General features: G+C 47.6%; 7 protein-coding genes across 7 annotated transcripts; 5 read left to right on the top strand and 2 right to left on the bottom strand.

Moving 5' to 3' along the window:
* Positions 1-111: 111 nt before the first annotated feature.
* On the top strand, positions 112-1338 carry J3458_019059 (uncharacterized protein; the record flags this gene model as incomplete). Its single annotated transcript, XM_007810164.1, has 1 exon — positions 112-1338. The coding sequence occupies one exon, from the start codon at positions 112-114 to the stop codon at positions 1336-1338; it is 1227 nt and encodes a 408-aa protein (XP_007808355.1).
* Positions 1339-1884: 546 nt separating this feature from the next.
* J3458_019058 (uncharacterized protein) lies at positions 1885-3390 on the bottom strand (the record flags this gene model as incomplete). The annotated part of the gene is made up of 2 exons (XM_066121385.1): positions 1885-2725; positions 2810-3390. 2 exons carry the CDS (start codon positions 3388-3390, stop codon positions 1885-1887), a joined length of 1422 nt encoding a protein of 473 aa, XP_065973742.1.
* Positions 3391-3695: 305 nt separating this feature from the next.
* Positions 3696-6099, bottom strand: J3458_019057 (uncharacterized protein). The gene is made up of 5 exons (XM_007810162.2): positions 5428-6099; positions 5323-5358; positions 5074-5258; positions 4899-4992; positions 3696-4824 (listed from the first exon to the last, which is right to left on the bottom strand). Exons 1-5 carry the CDS (start codon positions 5455-5457, stop codon positions 4279-4281), a joined length of 891 nt encoding a protein of 296 aa, XP_007808353.2. The 5' UTR covers positions 5458-6099; the 3' UTR covers positions 3696-4278.
* Positions 6100-11305: 5206 nt separating this feature from the next.
* Positions 11306-11638, top strand: J3458_019056 (uncharacterized protein; the record flags this gene model as incomplete). The annotated part of the gene is made up of 1 exon (XM_066121384.1): positions 11306-11638. The coding sequence occupies one exon, from the start codon at positions 11306-11308 to the stop codon at positions 11636-11638; it is 333 nt and encodes a 110-aa protein (XP_065973741.1).
* A 413-nt stretch (positions 11639-12051) lies between these two features.
* Positions 12052-13668, top strand: J3458_019055 (uncharacterized protein; the record flags this gene model as incomplete). The annotated part of the gene is made up of 3 exons (XM_066121383.1): positions 12052-12626; positions 12683-12808; positions 12862-13668. The coding sequence occupies 3 exons, from the start codon at positions 12052-12054 to the stop codon at positions 12989-12991; spliced, it is 831 nt and encodes a 276-aa protein (XP_065973740.1). The 3' UTR covers positions 12992-13668.
* A 518-nt stretch (positions 13669-14186) lies between these two features.
* J3458_019054 (uncharacterized protein) lies at positions 14187-14660 on the top strand (the record flags this gene model as incomplete). Its single annotated transcript, XM_066121382.1, has 1 exon — positions 14187-14660. One exon carries the CDS (start codon positions 14187-14189, stop codon positions 14658-14660), a length of 474 nt encoding a protein of 157 aa, XP_065973739.1.
* A 323-nt stretch (positions 14661-14983) lies between these two features.
* J3458_019053 (uncharacterized protein) lies at positions 14984-16377 on the top strand (the record flags this gene model as incomplete). The annotated part of the gene is made up of 2 exons (XM_066121381.1): positions 14984-15705; positions 15762-16377. 2 exons carry the CDS (start codon positions 14984-14986, stop codon positions 16375-16377), a joined length of 1338 nt encoding a protein of 445 aa, XP_065973738.1.
* Positions 16378-18603: the final 2226 nt, after the last annotated feature.

Raw genomic sequence — 18603 nt, 5'->3', positions numbered from 1 at the left:
TTTGTCCTTTGGTTGACACCCATATCACATACACAACCTGCAACAACAGCAACAACAATACCCATCATCAACGTCAACGCATACAAACACACAAAAGGAACCAGATAGAAGATGGCTCCTTCAGCAGTCTCACCTCAGCAGCGACCCGTCGACTCGGGGGTCGCCCAGCCTCACGCCGGCAACTTCACAGGCTACGACCACGTAACGTGGTGGGTTGGCAACGCCAAGCAGGCGGCGGCCTACTACGTCAACCTCTTTGGCTTCAAGCACATTGCCTACCGCGGCCTGGAGACGGGCAGCCGCTACTTTGCGTCGTACGTGGTGGCCAACAACGACGTGCGTTTCGTCTTCACGTCGCCGCTGCGGTCGGTGGCGCACCTTGGACCCGACGAGCCCATCAGCCCCGAGGACAAGACGCTCCTCTTGGACATGTACGCGCACCTGGAGCGGCACGGCGACGCCGTCAAGGATGTGGCCTTTGAGGTGGACAATGTCGAGGGCGTGTACCACAAGGCCGTCAAGGAGGGCGCCGTCGCGGTCCAGGGCCCCCAGCGCCTCCACGACGCCGAGCACGGCTCCGTCACGACGGCCGTCATCCGCACCTACGGCGACACGACGCACACGCTCGTCAGCCGCGGCTCCTACTCGGGCCCCTTCCTCCCGGGCTTTCGGGAGGGCAAGAAGTCGACGGCCAGCGTGGCCCTGCCCGACGTGCGGCTCGCCCGCGTCGACCACTGCGTCGGCAACCAGGACTGGGACGAGATGGTGTCGGCCTGCGCCTTTTACGAGCAGTGCCTGTCCTTCCACCGCTTCTGGTCCGTCGACGACAAGCAAATCTGCACCGAGTTCTCGGCCCTGTCGTCCATTGTCATGGCCTCGCCCAACAACCTCGTCAAGATGCCCATCAACGAGCCCGCCGCCGGCAAGAAGAAGTCCCAGATCGAGGAGTACGTCATCTTCAACTCGGGCCCTGGCGTCCAGCACATTGCCCTGCTGACGCCCAACATCATCGACGCCGTCACCGCCCTCAGGGCCCGCGGCGTCGAGTTCATCAACGTCCCCTCCACCTACTACGACACCATGCGCCAGCGCCTCAAGACGGAGAAGCGCAACTGGGAGCTCAAGGAGGACCTGGACACCATTCAGCGCCTCAACATCCTCATTGATTACGACGAGGGCGGCTACTTGCTGCAGCTGTTCACGAAGCCGCTGATGGATCGTCCCACTGTCTTTATCGAGATTATTCAGCGCAATGAGTTTGAGGGTTTTGGCGCTGGCAACTTCAAGAGTCTGTTTGAGGCGATTGAGCGTGAGCAGGCTGAAAGAGGAAACCTTTAAGTTGGGGAAGTTGGAGAGAAAAGTGGGACAGAACAATGGCAAGCATTTCCTCTGTCGTATGGGCTCACGGTTGGACATTTAATATTGGTTCCTTTACTTTTGCCTTTTTCGCCTTTTTTTTTTGTCGGGAGGAGTCATCGTCTTATTAATCACGCATGCATGGAATGAGCCTACGACGAACATGTCTGTCGCCTTGGTTGAATCTACTCACACTTTACGTGTCTGCCTGCGGTTCTATCAGCCGCTATTCGAGGAAAAAGGAAACCTCCATAGTCCATTTCATTAAAAAATAAAAGTGGAAATGACCAAAAGTATACAATATACAATCCCGAGGTGCGCCATCCTTTTGAGTGAATACCAAAGTCATCCGTCGTCAGCGTGTTTCCAAAGATCCTTCTTTACCTTCCCCTACCCTCCTCTGTTGTACCACACGCCGGAATTTGTATCGCTTGGTAACCCATGCTGTTGTGAATACAAAAATAAAATAAAAAATAAAAAACTCTCTCCTACCCCCCGGGGATTCCCACGAGTGAAGGGTCGATCTGCCTACGTGTCCACCTCCATCGCCCCGTTTGTCTGTTGACTGTAACCGTTGCCGTTGACTGTCGCAGAGACGTCATGGTGGACGATGCTCTGGCATCCCGGACAATTGTGAATGACTTGATGCGCAAAGACGTCGCAGTCGATGCAAAAGTGGTTGCCGCATACTTCGCAGGCATACCTCCCGCTCTCGCTGACCCCTTTAGCTTTTAGATGGCGGGTGTCGTCTTTGGACTTCTCTACCCCGTCGACCTTGTCCTTTGGCGGTTCGGGAAAGGGACACAGACATGAGAAGCAGGCGGTTGATCTTGTAGCCTCTGTCCACGACACCTCGACCCAGTTCCGTAGAGGGAAGAGATGGTGATAAGACCGAGCCAAGTGCGTGGATAGAATCAGCGTGAGCCCACAGGCTGGGCATTCAGCAGGCAATCGGCAGACACGGGCCGAACACCTCGTACAATTGTACCCCTCCCTGAGAGGCTTGCTGTGGCAGGCGCAAAAGCTAATGGCTCCGCCTGGTGCGAGCGTCCGCGACGGAAATCCCATCATCAGCAAGCTCGCCGTGCTTTGTTCCGCCGTCCTTGTCACGGGTGGCGTGGTGCTAGCAAGGAACAAGTCTCTGAAGTGAACTTCGTCCATGGCAATATTGTACTGGGAGTCATCCCCTGCATTCGTCCTGGAGCACAAGTCTGCACAGATGGCGACTTGGGCCGAGAGGCCGACGATTGAAACGCGAATCTTGTCTGTGACGAGGTTGGCAATGGTTTCGTGAATATCTCCAGGATCGCTCGACAACAATGCGCCGTAAATGATGAGGACTTCCCGAGTTCCATGCGAAGGCGTGTGACTGTAACCAGACAGAGTCAGCATGGCATCAACCCACGACCCCTTCCTCTCTTCCCCCATGGACGTTGCTGCCAAGGGAACTCACAAGAGCGCACCGCGACACATCTCCAGCGCATTCTGCAAACTAGGGTTTCCCTGGGGATCCTGCCCCTCGACTGCCTTTAAGCGTTCAATGTGCTCTGCGGGATTCCCACTCAGGTCGCTTATTCTAACCGCGACGCCGTCCCTCATGCCAATGATGCCCAGCTGCGAAATGGGATTCTGCTCAAAGTACTCCCTGACAAACGCGAGCGCGTAGCTGATTGTCAGCCTGTACCGCGTGGGGAGCAAATCCTTCTCCGCCATGGCAAATGACATGTCGAGCACCAACATCATGTGCCGTATGATACCTCGCTGGAGAGGCGTCGTATCGCGCATCAGCCGCCGGCGCTTCTCCGCCTCCAGCACTGTTAGGTTGAGGATGCCATCCTGATCCTCCTCGGGCAAGTTGGTTTCCCACGATCTTTTCGACTTTTCCCAAGCCTGTTCGCCGTTTCGCTTCTGCTTTCGCTTCGGTCGAGAAGACTTGCTGCGAGCTGACGGGCCCTCGTCGTCGGTGACTTGGTGATCGACAAGCTCATCGTCCGACATGTCGTCGGCGACAAACTCGCCATCAGAGTCGGCCATGGCGGGCTGGAAAAGCTGCTACCGGATCGCAGTCGGTTTTTTTTTCCCTGTGCACCTTCGAAGCGGATTCAAGCTTTGCCCAGCCTGAATTTGTCCCCCCCCCCGAGGTCGCGTTGGGAGTGGTCAAGGTTGCGATGAAGAGCGACAAAAAGGGCGAGGCTAGCATATGGAAGTTGCAGCCTCGTAGCAACTCCACCGAAATGGCAAGCTCCAAACCGGCCAATGACAGCACCGGCAACATTGAAGTAAGTCTGGTTGGTGCATCTGCCACTTTCACAACCACAGGGCACACACAACGGCATTTTGCTTCAAGACTTTTAATATGCATTAAGTCGCTACATTGGGGTATATTACGGAAGTTGCATCTAAAGCGGCCACAGCAAACATGCCGGGCAGATAGCAATGCATTTCACCATAGTTGATCGAACGAAACCTGATCCCGCCATCGTCTTTCTCTCGCCATCTCGCTTGCATCTTCCAAACCAACACGTCTCTTCCACATCGCTCCATCCACCCCGACTCTTGTCGACGGTGTCTGCGGACTTTACGTCTCTTGGGGACAAGACGGCGTGAAGTACCTCCGTTTCTAAAATATCCAATCACCTCACTACACGGAGGAGCGTTGGTCCAGGCCAAGAAAACTCGGGTAGTTTCGCCAGGCCAATCCTGTCACACCGAAGAAGAAAAAAATAAACTAAATATAAATGTCGTCGTACTGTCCATCACACATGTTTCCGTTGTCCGACTAATAATCAAGTCGTCGATCTTTAAAAAGAGAGAAAAGGAATATGGCCAACATAAAATTCGGATTAAAGAAAATGCTTCCTCCGTTTAACGCCGTATCCGAGAATGGAAACACCTGAACAAAGACACAATGCCGCCAGCGTATTAGTCGTATGAGGCGCCGGTTTGCATTGGCCAGTCGTCTTCGGTAATGCTGGACCAGAAAATCCACACAGCAACGACGGACAGCAGAGTAAAGAGTGTCTCGAACAAGGCTCCGTCAATCGCGCCGCTGGTACCGTCGCAAATAAATCTGCTAATGGCGTAGTTGAAGACTTGGCCAATGGCGAAAAGCAAAGCAGCAGTGGTCAGATAAATCATGGGTCGAATCTCTCCAAGCACGCGAAGGACCAAGACTGCTTCCAGGACGAAAAAGGCGACAAGAAAAATGAGAGGGATAAGCTGGTACAAGACGTAGAGAGCAATGTTTCGGTTCGGAGCATCATAGCTGCTATTCCAGTAGCCAGTCCATTTGAGACCGGTGTCGAGCGCAATGTATCCGGTTCCAATAAACAAGACGCCGGCAGAAACAATGAGCAGTCCCACAGAGAGCGGGGTTCCATCGTCGATTAATTGATAACCAATGACGGCATTAAGCATCAGAATCCAAGTTGTAGCAATAATCATGCCAATATGGATGGCACTAAAGACCTGCAATGTTGTTTTAGCAATGGTGGGCTTGACTGCTTGACTTGTTGAAAGGGGTTGTTGACTTGGACACGCACCACTCGAGCAGTCGGGTTGAGAGGGAAGCCACCAACGGAGAAGATTTCGCATATGCTAATGATGATGTACCCAGCTAGGAATATTTGCATTTCCCTACCAAGGTCCGATATTAGTGACTTGTCGAGGCATCAAAGGCGAAAAAGAAGGGGGGGGAGGGGAAATGCTCGTCCTCACCTGCGACCAACAGCCGCCCGTTTCCTCTCGGATCGCAGCAACAGGACAAGTGAAGTGGCAATGGCGGCGCCACAGAGAATGATTGAGCCCAAATTAGCCAGGTGACGGTTGTTGCTCAGCGGAATTCCAGTGAGTTGGCATCCTCCCCAGGGGCCATTCTGGTCGTGTCTCGGTCCTGAAAACAGCTACAGGGCAGCACACGTTAGTCGGAATTTGTCTAGTAGTCTGGCATGTCGAAAGTCGACTCACGTTACACACTGGCAAGGTGGAGTCCTTGCAGAAGTCCTTCATAGGTTTGTTAGCCCAGAGCACAATTCGCAATTGATTCCCAAACCAAAAGCACGGAAGACGTACGTTGAAATTTCCAAAGTCGGTCGACCCCATTTTGGCTGCAGGTGGTATTGTAGCGCGGTCAAATGTCGCATTCAGGAATGGGAGGCCACCAGGATTGGCAGAGTTGGGCTCAGCGTCGTCGCAGGTTGATCGGGATACGACTGGACCAAATGGCGCGCTGAGCGGTTGGCGAATTTCCCAAGCTCGCTCAATTGCAGAGTTGCAACTCGAATTGAAAGCAATCAGATTGTTGCTGTGCAGTTCAGCTCCTGTCGAGAGTGCTTCAACGAGGCCGAGACTGAGGCCGAGACGGAAACCGACGGGCAGAGGCTGGGCTGAGAAGACGAGAGATCGCGCAGACGCTGCAACGACGTTGAAAAGGTCCAAGGTTGATGTAGGTAGCGACTGAATCGGGAAGTTCGAGGCAGACCGTCGGGGAGCGACAGGAACGTCGAGTGTCGCTTTTCTGAGGGAGAGCTGAGGCGATCGACCGACGATTGCTCCCTTTGGGTATCGAGATATTGTGCGTGAGGGAGCGAGTGAGTGTGGCGGAGATTCAATGTTCTAAGGTCAAGTTCTTGGGGACACCCGCTACGGGGGGGGCCAGGGAGGTATAACAGGCGTTGAGGGTCTCTGGAGGGCCGCTTTCAAGCCTCGCTAAGTGGGCTGGTTGGCTGGTATGCCGGGGGTGGCTGCGGTGGGACGTCTTAAGCGTGCTCCGTACTAAGTGATAATAAAAGGCTGGGGCATTGGAGCAGGGGGCGGCGGGCGACGGGCGGCAGCCAGCAGTTTTGAATTTGAAGCCCGTCGACTTTTACAATAGACAAGACAAGACGCCAGACACTCTTGTGGTACAGAGTACATGTATCTCCAGGGCCAGAACAATAAACGTTGCGTTGGCCATTGTCCGAGCGTGCAACACCGGATGAACCCAAGAATGGACATTCAAATTTGGAAATAGACGGACTGTTGCGTCATCAGGCTCTAATGGTAAAATTGACCCTTTTTTTCCAGCAACCACGAGTCGTCCTGACGAGCGTTCTGGAAGCTGGAAAGCCCAGACAATCAGGTCCATTCACACAAAGAGCCAGCCTGGTCCAAACCAACGGCTCTGACACCGAGGCCCAAATCCAGGCCGCCTGCACTCGTGCGTCGTCTGTTGCCTGTCGCATGCCGCCTTTTGGTGTTGTAAACTCAGGCTGCCTCCGTTTAGTGTACAACGCAGAATACCGACCTTGGAAGTTGTACCGAGATACCTGGGCACTTGGCAGTTGGCAAGCACCTGGCTGGCTGGCCCTCCTCGGCTGGTGCGAGGCAACGAGTGGCTGGGGTCGTGGCGGCTGGCCTTGGCGACAAGGACAAAATGACCAGGCGCCAGGGGCAACACGATTGGCCGGGCCGTATCTGGTCTGACCCTGGCTTTTGTCCCTTCCATGACGAGACACCCGCTCGCCCTCTTCATCATCATGTTGCATTGTCTCTGCTGCTAATATTAATCTGCCCTCCATCTCCAGACCATCTGGCTCTAGCTTCTGGTCGGTGCATCTGCTCATGCCACCACACCCGCGCCGCCTTCCGAGACGATCTTTTTTGGTTGCTTGAACTATGCTAGTGCTCCGCGAACATGTGCGATCGGCGGGACTGAGCATTTGAATTTGAATTTGAATTTGAATTTGAATTTGAATTAGAGTCAAAGTGTCGGACAAGATAATGACCACATGTGGTACGAACCAGCCTGATTTGCCTTTTGCGCAGCTCAGCCACATGAACTGATTGAACTGATATCCCACGAAAGTACTGCGTACTCCGTACGGAGCTATACATGCAGAGCTGGACCCTTGCCGTCGAACTCGTCCCTGAACTCTAAAGGCAAACCAAGGCGCCATCGACGCGAACCTGCTCTACACTAATAGCAATAGGACATGCGGACAGGCCCGCCGCGTTGCATACAATATGCGTCTGGTCAAGAGTGCCATCGATGACTTGCAGCAGCCCTGTTCAACCCCGTCCAAAAGCAGCACCACTGGTGCGTGGCCAAGAACCATAATCGATCAGTTGCCCTGCGTACAGCTCCCCATTTCAATCCACACCTGCAGGAAAGGAGCATAACCTCCTTTCTTGGTCGTGTCTGGCGCTGCAGTTCTGCTGGGAACGGGTTAGACCCACGACCGCCAAAGTCGTGATTCTGTGGAATGCAGGGTGACACCACAAATGTTGGTATTGCAGTATCACCACGAGTCCTGTCTCTCTTTTGCCGATACTCCGTAGTCAACCCTATTATATTTTCCTCCGTACCCCGTACAGCATACAAAAAGACGGCTGACGGCTCATTTCATGGAAGAGGGGATAGGCGTGCGCGTCCGATCCTAGTTGACCGGCCGGCCCGCTTGCTCATTTTAAAAATTATTACCGGACCACCATTTGACTTGCATCGCGCAGAACTCATTCGCACGCTAGACAAGCATTGAGCGCTCGTCAAATTACACCTCGTCTTAGCCCCCTGCAAGAGGTAATCCGTTCCTTTTTGTATTGCGGAGGAGTTGGCTGAGGCGATGGATAGCATACGAGAACCTTGATCCATGACCACGAGGCTCACAAATACTAGGCCCGAGTCACAACTCACAACAATGCAATGGAAGAACTTGTTCCGTACGGAGCAGTCTATCAGCTGTCTGTCTCGCTTGCTTTCAAAATCTCTGGCGCATCTTGAGTCGATTCGACGCAGCCGGCGCACTTTACCTTTTGAAGCGCGTTCTTGGTCCTTGCGGCGGCTTTGTGCCTGCCACTTGTTGGTTGGAAATTATTATGCCTCTACCATGCTGGCTCCGGGCTGTTGGTTTCTTCCATGCTCTCCCTCGACACATTCATGCACGCCGTGCTGGGGACATTTTATGCATTCTGGTAATAAGTCGATGTAAACTCGAGCCGCTCTCGAGTAAGTCGCAGCCAATCCGACTCCACATCCAACTGGCAAACTGCAGCCCCTTTCGTTTCAGTCATCTAACGGGGACGGACCTCGAAACTGTCTGCTAAGGCCAGCAATGGTACTAGCTGACATTTGACGGCTTCTACGTTTCATGTCGTAGACGTTGCCTTTGCATGTTTGGACACTACATCATGATGCGTGTGTAAGTTGTTGAGCTGAGAATTGGCCCCCGTAGTCCTCATAGCCCCTCATGCCATTGTTCATTTACGGGCTCCTTTTTCTTTTTTTTGGAAAACCGAGGGTCTCTTCACTCCCTCCCCTGGCATGATATTGGACCCACGCCATACTATTCCTTGATACAGGCCAAGCCATCCTTATGCCCGCGTTGCTTGTAGGCAACAATGGCAACTCGACAGGAATTGTCGCCTTAGGTCTGCTGTTCCAGCTGTTCCAGCTGTTCTCGTGTGAATCTATATCTCAACTCACGACATGGAGGAGTAGAGTCAGACAATTAATCAGGGCTAGATTTGGCGCAATCTCAATACGACGGCTACACTTCTAATTAGGCAAGTTTGTGATGCCCGGAGCGAACTATCCAAGATGAACCACATAGGTTACTAATTAATGTATGTAATAATGCCCGACTTGTACCAACGTAACAAAACAAGTTGGCACTGTACATTTGGCGGGGAGAATCAGCAATTCTGGTAATAAAGATTGACGGATTTCGTTGCTTCACTGGAAGGTATAGGGTAGTCATGCTTACTCTGGCTGGATTTGCAAGGCTATTGTAATACGAAGTTGCTGCTGCTCCCCTCCTCGGCGTAGATTGCTGAGCATGCAGGCGCGCTCACCTATTTAGGTAACGAAGGCAAGCCACAAAGAGTTGTAAAAATGGGGTTCTAATGGTGGTGATAGGGCCACAAGTCTCGTGTTTTGAAATCCACGATATTTTGCAAGTCGTGAGCTGTTGACTGTAATGTTTCTCGACTTGGAAACGGCTGTGACAAGAGCAACATGAGGGGCACCTGCCGCAACGAGATAATTCATTTACGCCTAAACAAGTAGGAGCGATACCACTGCGTCCTTCCGAGGGCCCGATGCTAAGTCGAAGGCTAGCCACCCCACGTACTTTTCCTCATCAACTTTTACTCTGTACAACTCACACTCGATGAACCAACCGTCGTCTGCCTGCTTTGAGCACAACATCCTTGACCACACAAGCCGTCATTTCTTTACCCTCACTTAAGCCGCAAAGGCCTAAAGCTACAAGGTACAAACGAGCAGAAAAGTCTCCACCTGAACGGCCTTCACCGGAAGCTCTTCTCTGGCTTGTACACAAGTGCAACGTCTCACGAAGGACGCACGACAGTTATTTCGTGCGACTTCCACTAACTTGTTGCTTATGAGATGGGATTTGCAACGCGTGTAAGTAGTACACCGGCCCAGGTTCCGAGATACAGAATACAAAGCAGTGGCTAAACGACAGCACGAAAGAATCTTCGTGAGAGCATTGCAACATTGTAAAGTTTGTAAGATTGTAAGTGATTATCCACCCTAAAAAGTTCCAAGGTACAGTTCCTCGGCTCCGTTTATTCGAACTGATAAAAAGGTGGCTCTCTCTTGATCCCACCGCCGTGACATAACGGTCAGGGCATCTCGCGAGAAATGGACCATTTTCCCCGTCTTGACCAGGATCCAAGTATTCATCTCGAATTTAGGGCACTCACAGCAACCGGTCATCCCTTGCCATTGTTGTAATTTATTCCGTACGATTTGCATACCCTTAAGGCTCCTCAATCCCTCCCATCCAGCCCTCAAAGACAGATCTTGGTGTTCAGTTGAAGCAGCAGCAGCAGTTTGGCTCTGCTGCGTTTCTTGACGCCAACGTAAGTTGCCTCCTTTTGAGTCTGCCGGGTAACTAGCGTACTGATTAGGGGCAGCGTGCCGAGTTTGTCCGACATTAGACGGGAAGCCAGGGCGGCGATCCGAATATAAATTTGAACGTTTGTCTCTGCACCTCACTTGTTGGTAACCTATCTTTTGGATTGCATTACGGCCCCTGGGACTGGTTGCTTCTCATCTGACATGACTCTAGGAACGAACTTATGGTGATTGCGTTGCCATGTTGGACATGCCGCCTGACAAGAATGTTCTCAAGCTCCTTGCGGAACAAATGCGATACCTTGTGGACGAGAACCAGTCTATATCCAGGGGCGTTCCTGGAAGCGAATTTTGCACAAGTTGCAATTATCAGACCTTGAGCGGGCATGGTCAGCAGTGTCTATGATTGGAGCTGTCCTTCACTACCTATTGCCCAGACCACATTGGCCGGACAAAAGACTGAAAGATGTTAATGCTTTGGGATTTTGGGCGCGGAGAGGCAAAGGAGAGGGCTAGGGGCATACTGCTCGAGGGAAGAAATCTACTACACAATCTCATGGTGCTCCGAGGCTAGTCTTGTCTTGCTCCCAGGAAAAGTAGCCTACGAGATATTCGTTTCACGGGTTATTCAGACTTTTCTGTCGGCAACCGGTTCCGTCACCAAGGTATTGGCGTGTTGAAATATCCTGCTTAAAGGATAGTGGCATCGCGAGGGGGTAGCTGTACGTCAGTCCAAGTTTCTTCTTCTTTTCTTTCTTTCTCTTTCTCTCTCTCTCTCTCTCCTTTTTTTTTTTTTTTTGACGTCTCTTGACGGCGTGTCAGCACTCCCAACAAGCTGTTCTATCGGTACGAGCCCTTCTTGGAGAAGCTTACTCAACCACTGGAGTGTCTCTTCCTCAGACTTCCGTCGAAACCGGCTGCAAACCACCACCCTCAATGTCTACAATCAAGTTTTGGTTTGGTTTTCGCAGGAAAGAGTGATGCTGGCATTGCTATTTTCATCAAGCTTGCTGCATTGAGGCTCATGTTGGTTGTCAAACCACTCGTCGCCCACACTCATCTCATCTCGCAGCACGTGCAGTTTGCCTCATGTCGGCAGAATTGGCAAAAGTTTACTTTACCAATGGGCTTCGGTTGTCGCAAATGAGTGGACCACCTAATGCATTTGACAGCGCTCAGGTGCGACGAGAATGGACGCCACCCATCGCCCATTTCCTTAACCCCTTGCATTTTATTCTCCTCTGTTCACGCGGCTTGGACCGAAATTCCCGAAATCGGTCAACGCATCATCGTCTCGCGAGTTTCATGCTGCCGTCCCATTTCAGCTCCACACTCAACATGCTGTACCCGCTACTTTTATTCCTCATAGGTTGGCTGTCTATTAACAGATATGTGGGCGGAAAACGAAAGCAAAAGGTCTGACTCAACGAGACACCGTTGAAAGATGTGCTTAATTTTGTACCTCTCTAACCATCAGAAGATACTGGAGGAACTGGCCGCTGCTCATGGCCCATGGGTGTCTCCCCCCACCAATGCTTCAGAACCAGAGGCCACTAGGTATAGACCGCCTTGAGCAGATATTCCGCGCAGATTCCGAGTCACGGCTTATGGAGCTATTTCTCTTCACTTCCGTCAGACAGGGTATACCTTGCAGCAACTATTTCTACGCAACCCGGCGTTTGGCACTGTTGATCCACGAATTTAGAGGCAATATTCTCCACCGTCTTTAAGGGTAAGGTCATTAGCCGACAAAACATACAATTCGGAGACAGACAACGTTATTAACAAGTAAAGCTAGACTGTCCCTTGGTCTTAGGAGAGCAATCACCTTTCCGATGTTTGGGGATGGCATCTTTACCCAGGAAGGCGAGGCCTGGAAGCACTCACGAGACCTAATCCGTCCACAGCTAGTACATCGACAATATGGAGACCTTGCAGTTTTTGTAGAGCCCATGGACGACCTGTTGAGTGAACTACCTCCAATTGGTGGTGTAGTCGACCTCCAGCCACTATTTTTCCGCCTCACACTGGATATAACAACTGCATTTCTCTTTGGGGAGTCTATTCACAGCCTGAGGGCAACAGACAATAGCCAAGAACAGACTTTTGCGGCAGCATTTGACCTTGCGCAGAAATATGTCATCAAAAGATACCGCCTTCTGGACCTTTACTGGCTTATCGGGGGCTCCGAGTTTGGCGATGCCTGCCGTAAAGTGCACGAATTCGCTGATCAGGTTATTGTCCAAAAACTTTCCGAGAGCACCTCATCAGACGACCCAACCGACAAAAGATACGTCTTCTTAAAATCTGTTGCTCAAGCCTGTCCCGACAGAACAGCACTTCGTGGACAGATTATTAACATTCTAGCTGCTGGCCGTGATGCTACCGCTTGCCTGCTCTCCTGGACCTTGTAAGTTTAATCATGACGCCTCTTGCAATGTGACATATACTCATATCCACGTATAGCTTCTTGCTTGTCAGGCATCCTGAAGCAATGGACAAGGTGCGAAGGGAAATTTCTCAACTCGAGGATGGCCCATTAAACAGAACGCACTTGCGAAACCTCCACTATTTGCGAAATGTGCTAAAAGAGTAAGATCAGATGGCTTTAAAAAGACGTGTATAAATGCTAATAGTCAAGCCAGCGCTTCGCTTGTATCCTTCGGTGCCGGTGAACACCAGGACGGCGGTGGAGAATACTATTCTCCCAGTGGGTGGTGGACCCGACGGGAAATCCGCAGTCTTGATACCGAAAGGTTCACGCGTGGCTTTTAGCGTGTACACACTTCACCGTCGTCCAGACCTATATGGCATGAATGCCGAGTGCTTTCGCCCAGAGAGATGGGATGAGAATCTGCCTCTCTTTGCGGACAAGACTACTCACAACTATGGATATTTGCCGTTTAGCGGCGGAGCGCGGATGTGTCTGGGAAGTACGTTTTTTGACTGTACAATCTTTGGAAACTTGTTGGGTGGCGGGAAACTGATCTGAGCAGTGGACTTTGCTCTCACGGGAGCTGCGTTTACCATTGTCCGGATATTCCAGCGCTATCCAAGTATCCGGCTTCCCAAAGAAGAACCAGTCCATCTTGTTGGCGTTGAAAAACAGACAATGACACTTGTCTTGCAGATCACAGATGGCTGCAAGGTGGAACTTGCATAGGGGAAACGCGTCGGTTGTACAGCGCGAATCAGATGGTCGACATTAGGCTGCTAGATAACGGCCCGAACCGCAAAACCTAACTGCGTAATACGGACCAATCCAGGTTGGACATTTGGCATCCAGACTTTTGAGCCCCTGAAGCCCCGTCTCCACCATCCCCAGCTACCGCCTTTCAGAGGATTTATTACTGAGCCTACACCATGGTCCAATATATCTGCCCCTTGGGTATTTCCTCCAGGAGAAATAAACATGCGTGTTTGTGTATAGATACATTCTAGTGATTACCAAGCTTTTTCTCGATGCAGGCAGCCATTTCTTTTCTTTTGCTTTCTTTCCTTTTGTTGAATAATGTACCACAACATGCGGAGTCGTGGTAATCGTGCTACCAACCCACTCTTCTAGTGCTGCCAGCTCCACAGGCACCTATTTTTATCATACGGTTTCATACCCCAGCCCATCATCATCTACTAGGTAGCTTAAAAAGTCCCAAGTCCCTAATATTAAGATAAGAAATATACCGAGTTTCACCAAGAAATAGTATATAAAAGGTAAGAATAAGTAATTTAATTTAATAACATTCCTTCTTTTATAGCTTTCTTTTATAAATTTCTGTACTACGACGCCACGGCAGCGTCCGGTGCGACGATCCCCGAGGCCGTCGTTTCGCTGGTGGAACACGCCGGCAGCGCGGTCTGGGAGGACGGGTTTTCGGCTTCTTGGGTCAGGCTTCGGGCCCTGCAGCACGCCCTCGTCGCCCACGACGGCGTTGACGACGTCGACAACTGGGTGCTCCAGGTCGCGAGCCACATGCTCGTCTCCATTCTGCAGAACGCCGCTGCCGCTTTCCCATTTAGGATTGCAGCATGCCAAATGCTCGATATCATTGGCCACCGTTGGCCCGCCGCCGGGACGTGGTGTCCGTCCGTAGGCGGAGGCGAGCAACTTGTTGCCGACGACACTGCCGTGTCATCCCGGCTCGTGGCGAAGCTGTTCCTGGGCGTGGATTGCCCAGATTTGGGCTTTGAACACATGGTTTCCGCGAGCACCACGGATGGGCACAGCGTCATGGTCATCTCGGCCGACGCCCAAGGCCCGGCGTTTGCATATGCCGACGCGAGCGACCGGAGCATCCGCTGGGTCGACTACCGCCAAGTGAGGCTGCTCCCCGGTGCCATGAGGCTGGCCAACCCCTGGACTCAAGGGGGATCAAGCGGCGTCGATATTTTGACGCTGCCCCTATTGACAAGGTGGATGATTTATAATAGACTACCTAGGTTCTAGAAATAAATCCTTCCACCCATGCGCTTCTCCAGTATGTACAGAATATCGTGAATTGACCTACAAGTGTCGCCCACAGCTCCAACCTGACACCACCACCCTCCTTCCTCCCCCGTTGCCTGTGTAAACCACACCTCCCTCTTTCCTCAGCCGCTCCTTCCCCAAAAGAGCCCAAAAGACGCTCCTTTCCCCCAAAAAAGATGATCAGTTTAGTGACATTAGGGCTTGTTCCAAGGTAGAATTTAATGTAAAACCTCCACAATCCTCGCATGACCCAGAAACATGTTTCGTTGCCAGAGACGTGGCTCGGACAACCCCTCAACACAATGCCGCAACAGCAACAAGCTAGCATTCTGCCTTCGGCCGAAATGCCAATGCCCGGAGGGGCAATGCAATACCGGCTACTTCGAGCATTGGACGACAACATGTCGCTCTACGAATTGTCTCTGGAGCTCGCCAAGATTGGCCGCGAGTTCCCCAAGGATCCTGTCCTCATCGCCAACCACGTCAGGATTGGCCCTACGGCCCTGGCCCTGTGGACGGATTCCGGCCGCAAATGGGAAATGTTCATGCTTCTACTCAGCATGCACAGGTCCACGATCCGCGCCATCATCCTCGGCACCGTTGCCTACGAGGCATGCCACGGTCGCCTCGAAACGTACCCAAACCCTGCATTCAACGAAGACCATGCTCAGGGCGTCTACGTCGTAGGCCTGCGAAGAATTGGCGCCGGCGGCAAGTTCCTCACCGTCAACGAGCTGCGCAGACTAATCACGGGCCTAGAGAGGTACATTGAGGGCTGCCGCGTGCTGTGGAACGTCACGACCCCGTCGCAGCGCACCGCGCGCCAGTCCGAACTGGCCCAATGGGTTGCAATGGTGGACGGCATGTATTCCACTGCCTCGAAATCCCTTCGCCCGATTGCCCTCGCGTACCCCACAGAGGCCAGATTCATCGAGGGCCCGCCAGACACACGGTCCGTCCAGGCCTTTATTACTTCGCTTCGCAAAGGCTGCCGGCCGATGCAAGCGCTGCCGTCGACCCGGACGTTCGCCAAGTCCAGAGTCCCCTCTACGTCGGGTGCTCCCGAAGACTCAATAATAGGCTCGCAAACTACCGCAAGACGCAGCACTTCTCGTCTGTAAACCGGTCGCTCGGTCTGACGGTAAGCGTCCTCGCCGCCCTCGGATTCCACGTAGACTTGTCCGTGCATGTTGTTCTCCGCACCTGGAAGGCCAGCCAGCTGCGTACGGCAGAGCAGCTTGTCGTCACACTGGCCGGATCGCTGGTCCACCAGACCGGATTCAACTCGATCCCTGGCGGCGATAATGCCGGATCCGACGCTGGCATGGCCCAGGCCGAAGACCTTGTTCTCGGCTGCCCCAACGGTCCGCTACAGGACAACATAATCAGCTGCCGCGCCGATCGCGAGCAACGACTGCGGTTCGAGGCAACGCTCGAAAGACTCGACTCGGGCATCGCGAGGATAAATGCCGTCACTCGAGAATGCGACTCCATCATTGAGCGCTTGCAGCCGTACATGTCAATACCGGCCGCCGACCTTGAACGGTCCATAGAAGCTGATATAGAAGCTCTCGACCAAAAGCTAGACCAAGTACGGCTCGCCGAGAGCTGGGCAGAAGCGCTACTGCGAGCGTACAAATACGCAGCTCCAGAGCTTTGCCAGAGTATTGACGATGAAATGGAGGATATTGATTAGTATATCGCTTCCTACCTATAAATCAAATATTATCTTTTCCCCTCTACATATACCTCCCCTCGTGTCCTTTCAAATCGTGTAGCTCATAAACTACAGCTCGCCTAAGTGTACAGCTTTAGACTTTTATCTTTAGAATCGCCCTCTAGTAGGAAAGTAGTCGTGGCTCGAATAGACCTCGTAGTTCTTTATACGAGAGTACCTCTTATAGTAAAAGTATTTTACCTTATATATAAGATCTAGTAGTATTATAAAGTATTAGCTTAAAAATTAAAATAGTAATAACTCTTAATATATAAGAGGTATAATATATAATATAGGACTTTTTTAAAATAATACTAATATATTATAAACTCTTCTTAAAATATATTATATTTTAAAAGAAAAATATAATATAATAATTATATTTTAAAACTATTAAAATTTAAAAAATTAAAATAATAATAACTCTTAATATATAAGAGATATAATATATAATATAGGACTTTTTTAAAATAATACTAATATATAATAAACTCTTCTTAAAATATAATATATTTTAAAAGAAAATATAATATAATAATTATATTTTAAAACTATTAAAATTTAACTTTTATTAAATTTAAGGTATTTTTAAAATATTAAATTATTATCATAAATTTTATTTAAAATCTAATATATTTTAAAAAAGTATTTTTATATTATACTTAAATTGTAAAAAGAGTACTTTTAAAGGTAATTTCTTATTTTATAAGCTATTTTTAAAATCTAAGAATATTATTATATTACTTTTCTAAAATAGCTTTTATTTTAAGAAAGTAATATTATAATATTCTTAGATTTTAAAAGGTAATATTAAATAAAATATATATAAAGATAAAATTATTTTAAGCTAATACTTTATAATATTATTAAATTTATATATAAGATAAAATACTTTTATTATAAAAGATACTCTTATATAAAGAATTATAAGATTTATTTAAGTTATAATTACTTTTTTATTAAAGAGTAATTTTAAAGATAAAGATTTAAAGTTATATACTTAAAGATTTTATTAATTTTAAAGCTTAAGTTATAAAAATTAAAAGATAATTAAATTATAATATTATATATAAAATTATTAATATATATATATATATTATATTTAAGCTAATAAAATATAAGATAAAAAATTATATGATTTAATTTTTAAGCTTATAATAAGCTAAAAGAACCTACTTTTTTATATAAGCTAATTAATTATAATATTAATTAATTTATATATTTTTTATTATAATTTAAGTATTTTATTAGATTTATTATTAATTATTTAAGCTTTTTTTAAAAATAAAAATATAGTTTTCTTATTAATACTTTAAATATATAATATAAGACTTTTTTAAAATAATATTAATATATTATAAACTCTTCTTAAAATATAATATATTTTAAAAGAAAAATATAATATAATAATTATATTTTAAAATTATTAAAATTTAACTTTTTATTAAATTTAAGTTATTTTTAAAATATTAAATTATTATTATAAATTTTATTTAAAATCTAATATATTTTGAAAAGAGTATTTTTATATTATACTTAAATTTTAAAAAGAGTAATAATTAAATTATAAATTAAATTTAAGGTATTTTTAAAATAATAAAATAATATAAAAGCTTTTAATTAAAATCTTATATATTATAAAAACTTATTATATTATAGTTTTTATATTCTAAAAAAAGTACTTTTAAAGGTAATTTCTTATTTTATAAGCTATTTTTAAAATCTAAGAATATTATTATATTATTTTTTTAAAATAGCTTTTATTTTAAGAAAGTAATATTATAATATTCTTAGATTTTAAAAGGTAATATTAAATAAAATATATATAAAGGTAAAATTTTTATTAAATATTATATAAAGAAATTTAATTATATATTATAACTTAATTTAATTAATAATATAATTACTAATTATATATTTTATAATTATATAAGGAATTTTTTAAGCTTTTTTAAATATATTAAATTTTAATTTTTTTAACTTTTATAATTATTATATTTATTAATATTTTAATTAATATTTTATAATATATTTATTATCTTTTATAATTCTTTATCTTATATTTTATTAGCTTAAATATAATATATATATATATATTTATTAATAATTTTATATATAATATTATAATTTAATTATCTTTTAATTTTTATAGCTTAAGCTTTAAAATTAATAAAATCTTTAAGTATAATCTTTAAACCTTTATCT

Source organism: Metarhizium acridum (genome assembly GCF_019434415.1).
Source record: "Metarhizium acridum strain ARSEF 324 chromosome Unknown scaffold_555, whole genome shotgun sequence".
Taxonomy (NCBI): Eukaryota; Fungi; Ascomycota; class Sordariomycetes; order Hypocreales; family Clavicipitaceae; genus Metarhizium; species Metarhizium acridum.
Note: the sequence above shows the minus strand (reverse complement) of the source record. Positions and strands in the feature narration are given on the sequence as shown.